The sequence below is a fragment of the Cariama cristata genome, unplaced genomic scaffold (assembly GCF_000690535.1).
Source record: "Cariama cristata isolate BGI_N322 unplaced genomic scaffold, ASM69053v1 scaffold40264, whole genome shotgun sequence".
NCBI lineage: Eukaryota > Metazoa > Chordata > Aves > Cariamiformes > Cariamidae > Cariama > Cariama cristata.
Genome location: NW_009611975.1, coordinates 240 through 10,666, shown reverse-complemented (window position 1 = coordinate 10,666; position 10,427 = coordinate 240). Strand labels below are relative to the sequence as shown.

General features: G+C 46.6%; 1 protein-coding gene across 1 annotated transcript; it reads left to right on the top strand.

Annotated features, from left to right (window-relative positions):
- Positions 1–214: 214 nt before the first annotated feature.
- Positions 215–5,060, top strand: GUCA1B (guanylate cyclase activator 1B (retina)). The gene is made up of 4 exons (XM_009698438.1): positions 215–418; positions 2,458–2,607; positions 4,037–4,151; positions 4,757–5,060. The coding sequence occupies exons 1-4, from the start codon at positions 215–217 to the stop codon at positions 4,882–4,884; spliced, it is 597 nt and encodes a 198-aa protein (XP_009696740.1). The 3' UTR covers positions 4,885–5,060.
- The last annotated feature ends 5,367 nt before the right edge of the window (positions 5,061–10,427 follow it).

Below are 10,427 nucleotides of genomic sequence, written 5' to 3'. Positions count from 1 at the left end.
AAACTGTAGGAGAGTAAAAAGAAGAAAGAAGCAAAACAGAAAAAAAAGGTGAAATAGCAAGACACAAGATTAACATCAAATAAAGGCCCAAGACAGCAAGAAGAAGAATAAAGAAAAAAGCAACTAAAGGTGATAAAAGGACAATGCAAGCAAAGGACTCTGGCAGGGTTTTCCTTTTGTTCCTTATTTTTTTAATCTTGTTTTGCAGAGCAAGATGGGACAGCAGTTCACCAATGCTGAAGGGGAGCAAGCAGAGATTGATGTTGCAGAGTTGCAGGAATGGTATAAGAAATTTGTGGTTGAATGTCCCAGTGGGACCCTCTTCATGCATGAATTCAAGCGATTCTTTGGGGTCCAGGATAACCGTGAAGCAGCAGAGTATATTGAAAACATGTTCAGAGCTTTTGATAAGAATGGGGTAAGTGTTGAGGAGTTTTTACAATTATTTGTTTAATAATTTGCATATGTGTATTCTGTACATTGGAGATGTTTTGGTGCAGTTCCCACCCTTGTTACCATGCTTTGTGGCACTGAGGCAAGGGTGATGGACCTGCTAGGGCAGAAGGTTGCACTGCCCTGTATGGGCTGGTATGGATTTATCTTCTCATAAATCTGTATGCAAATTAAGGACAGAATGTCCCCTTAAGGGACTAAGGATGGATTAAAAGGTTGAAATTTAGGCAGTTGCATTTTGAGACAGTATGCTTGAAAGATTCTTGAATAGCTGAGGTTGCCTCATGAAAAAAGGTACTTATCTGTTATGACAGAGGGGGAATTATAGTGGAGGGAAGTCCTACTCAAGCTTTTGCTGTATGTTGGAGGAAGTGTGTATATACAGTATGAACAGGTGGCATGTAACAAAATATTTATTTAACTGCTCAAAAGTGAAGGAATGCTGAACAATTCAGACATTCTGGTTTTGATTCCCTTTGCTGTATTTGTCATCAGACACCTGGGAAAAGTGGGCTTTCTGGTTTAGTAAGAGTTCACGCATACCCATGTACTGGTGCAAAAGACAGCCTAATACTAGCCTGTGATATTTCAGATACTCAACTGTAGTATGGTTGCCTTTCTCATCTTGAAATGGGTAAGCAATGCTTGCCAAACAGTTAAATTTTTTTCCTGAAGCTTGTGATCATATTCAAAGTATGGGGTGGTTTGTTGCTGTGTATCAATATAGGAAAAGGGGAGACAAGTCCGTCATCTCTGATATACCAGCTTCCCTTTAGCTCCCTTTGAAACCAGTGGCAAAATCACATGGAGGGGGCAACAAAAGTCAGTTTGTGAGAAAGGATGAGAAAAGCTATGGAAGATGTGGGCAGGTCAGACTTTTCTCAGACTTTAAAGTTGGCAAAACTCAAATTCCTGAAAAAAAACCCTAAAGGTCCAGGTTCAAATTCTGTTATGAGAGCTGTGCAGAAAGGGTTGCAGAGCAAACAGTATGCATAAAAGGTGAAGTCCCGTTCATAGCAGTTGTCCTAAGAAGACTGAAAATCTGTTTTTAAGGGATGCTGGTACTTGTATATATTAAGAACACTAAATTAGGTCTGGGTTCATGTTTTTGCTTAAATATGCCCATGGTATATAATCAGTTGAGCAGGACCTACAAATCTAAAGGATTATTAGTAATACAGTAAGAAAATAAAACCAATTCCTCAGTTGTCTTTTTATGCTTGCTGGCCTTCAAAGTCCCCTATGAGCAGTTTTTGCTCCCAGTCACTGCAGAGCATCTTGGTGCCAGCATAGCCCGCATCTTCCAGGGGCTTCGCTCACCGGGTTGGGAGGGCTGTAGGGTGACACGGGGCCCGGCTTAGCCCTGGGGAAGGTGTTGATCTGTGTGAGGGCCATCTGCTGAGGGCTGCCCAGGGAGCCCTGCATCCCTCCACTGTCTGAAGTTTCTCAGGAGGACGAGCACCTGATGTAAATCCTTTGTTGTGGGTGTTCTTGCTGCTGCCTCCTGAATGGTGACATTTTCTTTGTCATAGTCTTCCTTAGATGAGATCAAACAAGGAGGAGGGGTGGAAAAAGGGGTAATGGTTGGGTGTTAGTCTCAGTGGTGAAGCAGCTGAGGTCATTGAGAATGGCAGTGCCTTCCCAAAAAGTCAATACCTCTTGCACTGCTCCTCGTCTGCCTCCCCGTACTCTGTGTAATCTGTGTTGTCCTGAGATATTTAAACGGCTCATTTCTGGAGTCCTGGTGGGTGCCCCCCTTATTGCACTGTCAGAGAATTGCTTTGCTCTCTGCTGTCACGCTCCTCATGAACTCATCCTTGGTGCAGAAGGGGATGACTGTGCTTACCTTTGGTCTTGAACTGGCACAAATCTTCTGTAAAGTGCCAAATAAATAGTTATCCCATGGATTCTTTTTGTCAGTTTTTAATCCAGGTTGTGGAAGCAGTTTTCTATCAACTACGCCCAGTTAAGTGTCATTCAGCTGCTGCTTTTCTGTTTCTACAGGATAATACCATTGATTTTCTGGAATATGTAGCTGCCTTGAATCTTGTTTTACGAGGAAAACTGGAGCACAAGCTGAGGTGGACATTCAAAGTATATGACAAGGATGGGAATGGCTGCATAGATAAACCTGAGCTGCTGGAAATTGTTGAGGTAAATAGGCATTGCCTAATCGCTTATTTTAAGCAATCACTGTTCTTTGGCAATGTGAGGATGTATATGGGTTTTGTGATAATCGGGTTTCAAGGCAGCTGTGGATAGCGATGAAGTGACAAAGCCTGACCTTGGTGGAAGGGTTATGTGCTGCGTGGTTTGGTGGAGCCTGACCAAAACCCGAGTGTCTGAGGGATGGGTTACACCCGCTGCAGGCAGCCTGGTCCCTCCTGCTGCTCAGGCTGCCCAGAAGTGCAGCATCTGGGTGCTGTGGTGGAGTTCCTGTACCTCTGCTCTGCCTTTCAACCTTTCACACCAAGATTCATTGCACTGGCCGGTGGAAGAGGGTTTCACCCCATGGTCCTTACAGGTGCCTTGTTTCCTGCCCGAGTAGCTGGTGAGAATACACTGAGAGGCACAAATTAGTACAGAAATCCCTTTTGTAGTTATTCCTTTCTGGGTTTCTGTTGTGTTCTGCACTTAGCTTTGATCAGTGACTGTGTGAAGGTGTCAGAGGTGGCATGGGGCTTAGCAGTCAGGCACAGGGTACCTGGGTTCTTTAGGTAAATATCTTGGTGATGGTGCTGGAGTCACCCCTGCACTGCAGGTGCTGTGACACTTGCGCAGCGGTACTTGTGAGGCTTAATCAATGGTCATCAAACATTTTGGGATCTTAGGTGAAATGCAGGAACAAGAAAACATCAGAAACTGAATCTGTGGAAAGCAGGTCGTTCTGGCTAGGAAGTGTGACCAGCCTGGTACCTGCAGCAGCAGGTGTGGGAGCATCTGGGGAGCTTGTCTGGGGCAGGCTCAATTATAGCTTTGAGGTCAGCCAGGAATTGGCCAGAGCTGCGTTAGGCCCTTGCTAATCCTCTCTCTGGGAAGACTTCAGACAAAACCCTTCAGCCTAAGGAGTAAAGTTAATAATGAGCAGGTGGTTGTCATGGGAGGAATAGATTAAAATCCACCCCTTTTCAGTGACAGAGTGGAACAGATACTATGACTTAAAATATGTGCTGATACAGGTTTGATCTTGTAGCTTGGGCACAATTTCCCTGGGAGAGAGGGCTGGGTAAGTCCAGATGTGCCTGGCCTCAGATGCTAGAGAAAAATCATACTCAAAAGTCAGATGGTTTTCCCATCTGTGAAACTCTTTCCTTGTTCTTTGCAAAGGAACCCTGAGGCCTGACCGATATGTGCAAGGAAAACAGGAGGGCAGCAGCTTCAAAGAGCAAATGAAGTAATCTGCAGTGTGTGTGAGCATAAGGTTGGAGGTTTCATTAAAGGTCTGAGGCTGTTGAGTGGCAGATCTTTCTAGAAAGGTTAAAACCACAGCCTTTGTAAAAGGTCTTTACACTGTTGGGAAGATAATGGAGTTCACTGCTTTTCATTTTCCAGTCCTCCTTCTAATCTGTGAACTTCTTTTCAGTCTATCTACAAGCTGAAGAAAGTGTGTCGGTCAGAGGTGGAGGAGAGGACCCCATTGCTCACGCCAGAGGAGGTTGTGGACAGGATATTCCAGTTAGTGGATGAGAACGGGGATGGTAGGTGATCGATGGCTCAGACTGCATTCATGTGTAATGAGAAGTTATCTGTGCTGGGCAGACTGGCTTTCATTGTGTCTATCAAGAAATCACTTAGGGCTATTATGTTACTCACATTAGACACATTGGGTTTGGTTCTGGTCTGTTAGAATCAACAATAACTTGGTGCAGCAGGATGAAATAATTTTCATTGTTATTTTAATGTAAAGTACAAAGGGGTCACTATTCTGTCTGGATTTTGATGCCACCCAGATCTCACCCTCTGAAAGCCCCCAGTAGCCAGAGCACAGGTCCTGTCCCAGCACAGCCTGAGTAAAGACAGTGGCTCCAGTCAAACTGGAGCTTGCAGGATCAGATTTGCAATGCTCCTGGAGGAGCATGTGTGAGCTAATGCAACGTTTCATGTCAACCGATGGGGTGGGGTAGGTGTGAATGTGTTAGGTTAATGCGTGGTGGTTTGTCTTTCAGCTAGCTGGCCTAAACTATGTGGGGAAATGAAGTATAGCTTTTGTCTTGAAACATAGGTGGGTTTTGCTTCCTGCCTTCCTCTTCTTATCTGTCATGTTTTGTCTCTTCATCTTGTCCCTTCCTCATCTCGTACACAGGGCAGTTGTCTCTTGACGAGTTCATTGATGGGGCCAGGAAGGACAAGTGGGTGATGAAGATGTTGCAAATGGATGTAAACCCTGGGGGATGGATCTCTGAGCAGAGGAGAAAGAGTGCTTTGTTTTGAGAAAATTCAGTTTTGATACAGCTGAAGATGTGATGCTGACTACAACTGTGGCTCTCTTACTCTAGGGTGGTAGTAGCTTTCCTTTTTAATACAATCTCAACACCCAGATGAAAACTACGATGGTTTAAGCAGCCATATCTCAATCTAAGACCCATGAGCTGCATACTGCTGGTACCCAGAGACTATTTTTGGCCCATGAATAAGTCTTTCTGTGTACACAATACCATGTTTGCCAACTCTGGTTTTTGGTTACACCCCAAGGAACAAGCTTTCTGTGGCTTCCTGCAGTGGGTCCTGGGCAGGGTTTTAGTCTCCCAGACAGGACTGGGAAGTAAGAAATCCCAACACAGTGGTACTGTCTCCAGTGCAGGCTAGTGTTGGCATCATTCATGCCTGCAGAGATCCAAACTCATCAAACCAAAAGTGACAACAAAAGAGATGCTCTGGCAGGCTTTATACATTTGGGATGTCTGTGTGCATATTTAGTAGACTATACTAGTGCTAATGGTAAATTATTGAACAGCAACATATTGCTATCAAAAATAAGAATTGGATCATAAGCGGTAGCGAAGAGAGTACACAGAGCTGAGGAAAACACAAGGGGTGGGCTGGGCAGGTGGAGCATCTCCCTCCTGTGGACCGGAGTCTGCTCCTTCTGCCTGCTCAGAGCCCTGGGCTTCTGTGGGGCTGGAGAAATGCTACGTCCAAACACTGAGCAGCAGTAGAAATTGTACCTCTTCCTGATGGCCACGTTTAGAGGACAGATTTGCACAAGTGTCATTCTGCGCCTCTTGAGCTCCTATTCCTTACTGAATCATCACTCTAGAGCAGCTTCTCCTGCCCTGTGAAGACCGAATGAGCTCAAGGGGCTCCAGGAGTTTCACTGCCCTGGGAGAGGTTTTGTGTGGAAGGAGAGATAAAGGAAGAACAGAGTTTTGCTTGGCACTGTCTCTGGCAATGAGAGGATTAGTGCTGCTTTATCGGCAGGACCACGGGATGGAACAAGTGACAGAAATCCGAGCGAGTTACTGAGGTAGTACAGTGGTTTTACACTGGACTTAATTTAGTCACAGACTATAGATACAAAATTTGCACAGGTTGTAGGCTGAGCTGTGCTATTCTAACCCATATTCCTACATATGTAAATGTATGTGGAAAGAGTTTGGGTTGAACCAATATTTTGGTTCACCTTTATTGGGTTTATTGGTTTATTTGCAAGAAAAACTTCCCCAGGAAAAAAAACATGAGTTTAGTTTTAATTTTCCCATGGGATCAGTAGACCAGGTCATACTTATGAAAAGATTTGCACTCCCTTTTTTTGTGGCCTTTATGACTGGAGTATCTTTCATTAGTTGATTAGTTTGCTGGTTTGTGATCTTGTCAATTTAACCAATGTTTAAATTCAGGAACATGAGGAAGTAGTCAGAATAAGACACAGTCAGTGCTAGAGTTCAAATGCATATGCATTTCCACTTCCAAATAGCCTTTCTAGGAGTTCTCTGTAAATACATACTAGCTTGTGGCATGCTTACTTATCACACCTGATTAGACTTCTAGGTTATGCTGCTGTAAGGCAGCTGTTTAAAGCTCATTCAAGTCAATAGTTTATCAGACAAATCTGAAAAAAAAATCTTACAGATCTTCTGGCTTGAAGACCTGGAAGAAAAGATTCTTTTCACTGATTTTTTTTTTCCCCAGTTTGTGGACAAATGTTTTCATGGGAGGATACATATCTCTCATCGCCAATTCTTTAAACTTCAGCATCTCAACCAAAGTAACGCTCTCCTTCTTGCACAACTTTTAAGTGGATGTTTAGTTACTATAGTTGCATACTGCAGGTTTACTGAAATGCTTTAAATTCTCTTGCTGTGTTGGCCTGGTCAGGTCAGGCAGGGAAGGAGCTGTTTGGTGTCCCCCAGGCCAGCAGTCCTCTGCCGGGGTGGTAGAGGGCATCCTAACACTGAGCACTTGGGCGGTTCTTGGCAGAGATTTTGTAACGTGTGAATTTATTAAAGAATTATTTATTAAAATTCTATCTGGTTTGTAGTATTTATTTTTCACTTAAAATGAAGGCAAAGACCTGTGTAAGCACCTAAGTATCTGACCAAAACTGTAGTCTTTAAGACCGACATAATGAATTTAAGGGAGGTGCTAAGTGTAGCAGCTAACCTGGAGAAGACAAACATAAGGCAGATGGGGTGATGCTATTGCAGGGGCAGAGTAGGGAAGGAGTCCTTTCTGTTTAACTTCTATGTAATGACAGTGAAAAGCATAACTGTGTCATTTAAAGAATGAAATTTCTCACTGGAATTTGGAATAGGTGCTTACAACAAAGTGAGTGAGAGAGCTGCAGTCAGATGGCCCCTGTCTTAAACCTGCCAGGACTGAAACAGGAGCCTTGAAGAATTTAGGGCTCAAAGTGTTGGGCTTGGCAGCTGGATGGTTCCACATCCTCTGGCCTGGGCAAACCTAGGATGGTAGCGGTGCACATGGTGGATAATGCTTGTGTTAGTGCTGGTATAACCCAGTGGAAAATTGTTCCTCTTACCAATTGTGTAATCTTTTGTCAAGAAATTGCAAGGTGCTTTAGTCTTAGTCCTATTTTTAAATCCATAGGTATAAACACTTTGATCTCCTCCTGAACTCGGTTCAACATTCACATCAAGCTGTTGATGTCAGATATTTTGCATAATCCATTTTTCCAGACTTACAGCCCAGCTAGAATTGGATTTGACTGATCGGATTTCTTTTCGGTCTAAACTTGGAAACAGGATGGCTTGGAAAAGGCGAATGCCATGTGATTTTTTTTCCTGAGCTTCTACCATCTGCTCTGATGTTTGATGCCCCTGAAGTTGGTTAGGATTGAAGGTGAAATAATCAGGTTAGGAAGCTGGAGGTGAGGCGGCTGTTAAAGGGGGCTGATGGGAAGAGGCACCAGGGAACAGGAGCCAAGGAGGCATCGCACCCTAAAATACTCTGGAAGGTGCACTCCTGGGGAAAGTGCCAAGCAGCAGAAATAACAAGACTGAGAAAGAAAGAGGATAATTACATCTAACTCTCTGCTTAGCCACACTCTTTATTTGTCTATACACTTGGTGTTCTGAGAGGGGAGGTTCACCCATGGGTAGCTGGGGTTCGGTGGCTGCTGAGAGGAAAGGTTTGTGTCCAGGTCATTCCCAAAGAAGCCGTGTGCAGCTTCTTCCAAATGTCACATTGAAAAAGAGAGTGGCCACGCCAGGACTTTCACAGCCCCGTGCTGATCGCTGTAGGGACTTCTTGTGGCCTCACCATATTCGGTCGCTTTTTCTCAGCACCCATGCTCAGCTCTGGCAGTAGGGGAAAACACTTCTTTCTTTCTTTCCTCCTCCTCCTCTTCAAAAGAAAGTGCACCTCAGAAGTTTAGAAAGTATCTCAAACATATTACCCTTAAAAACTCTGTATTTAAGGTAATCTAATGGTGCTCTGGGATCTGATGCATGATACAAGAACACCAGAGCTGTGCTGTAGGGCAGCATAAGGGACTTTTAGAAGCATCTGGCTGAGAACCTGTTTTGGTTTGTTTCTTTGCCTTTTAGGCCTCACGCCCTAATGCACGGGGATGCTAAAGGAGACGTTTTTGCAATTTGCCATTGTCTATTCCTGAGCTCATCATCTCGCTTCTGTTTGATTTGGCTGTCTCAGAGCCCATCAGCTCAATTCCCAGTGGGTTCCCGGGGTTCCTGAGCATTGCTCCTCCACAGACCCGGGTGTCATCGCCAGGCGAGCCTGTCCCCTGCTCCACCCGCTGCTGCCCACCCCGTGCTGGCAGGCAGAGGGGACCGGGATGGGATGGGGACGGGGCAGCCCCGGCTCCCTGGGGCGCGCGGGGGAGAGGGGGCAGGCAGGCGGGGAACCTTCACAGAGGGGTGGCAGAGCTGTGGGCTGGGCTCCCTGCTGTGGGGAGTGTAGGAAAGGCTGAAGCCCTGCTCGACATCCTCCCTCTACAACTGGGCTGGGAAAAGCCCTGAGCTGCCCGGCTTCCAGGTTAGCCCTGCTCACGGCAGGACGTGGGTGTAGAGCCCACCCAAGGTCCCTCCCAACCTCAGGCGGTCCATGGAGCTGTGATTTCTGCATCCCTCAAAAGGCAGATGTGCATTGCGGGTTTTACCGTGTTTTGGCACCTAAACCCCACTGAGAAAAATGGCACGGTGCTGCCGAAAGTCACTCGCTGGGTGGTTTTAGCATAGCTGCAACTTTTCTTAACAAACCTGGCTCCAGGTACTCATCCCAGGTCAGTGCAAAGGGGAGGCAGAGCTGGGCCCTGCCGTCGGACCTCCGTCGGACCTGCCGTCCCTGCCTCGCAGGCCCGTGGCCCCTCTGATGGCAGCTCCCCGCAGAAGCCTCTCCCACGCTCCCCAGAGGGGCTGTGCTGCCTCTGTCACCAGTGCTGCTGCCACAGGGGTGAGCAATGCGTCTGTGGCTGGCACCTGAACAGCCACCGCTGTTTTGAAATAAATTAATTATGCATGAGTTAGGGCAAAGAGAGTCACAATATTAGCTTTTAATTATTTTTGTTCTGCTTGCTTAGAGGCTGAAAAAACATCCTTTGGAGAGAGATGCTGAGGTTTGAAAGGTACCTTCGGCCAGCCGGCAGTTCTGAGACAGCCCTTTGAGAATAATTTCAACTTTACAAGTAGAAGTTGGGCTTGTCAGGACTGCTCCTTGGGCATGCAGAGGAGAGAGAGGCTGAAGGAAGCACGGGTGGGAGTGACTGTGTCTCTGTGGAGGGGGTGTGCACAGAAAGCCCACGCTGAACTCGGCTCCCTCCTTGCTGCTGTTGTAAAGATGAAGTACCATAAATTTTGTGCCGATCACTTGTGGGGGAGTTGATTTTGCTGCAAAGAGGAGTATTACACACTGAGTAAACAGCTCAGCCCAGCTCTAATAAGATGGTTGCAGCCTGCTCTCTCTCACACCGGTGTAAGTGCGGTGCCCGGACAAGCCGGCTCATCAAAGGGTTCCTCTCGGTGGTCGTGTGGTTTGTGTGCCTGGCCAACCCCAGAGCCCGCCCCAGGCTGTCGGGGGCAGCTGCCGGCCGGGCCATGGCCGTGCATCCCATGCTTGCTGTGGCCGTGCATCCCACGCTCGCCGTGTGTCTGGGTGGAAAACGGGGGCAGGCGGGAGCTCCGGGGCTGTCACGGGTGGCCCAGAAGGCAGCAGGGAGGAAAGCAGGAGCTGCCTGGAAATGGGGGTGGGTAAAGCAGAGCTCTAGAAGAAAGAGTTGTAGGACTACCCAGGGGGTGAGGTTTTATTAAAGCAAGCTACGCTTGCTCAATGCGGATGAGGCTGAGAAGAGCAGGCAGCGCCCACAGGATGCGAGAACCCCGGAGCAGCCCCTCTTCTACGCTGATGCTGAAGCTCCCCGCACTTGTGCTCTTCTTGCAAAAGAACTATTTTAATGAAGCCAAAACAAAGGTTTCTGCACTAGCATGAGACAGTTAATCTACCCTGCTGGAAAGAGAATGATTGATTGAAAGAGGGAAAAGGCACAACCTGAAATAATG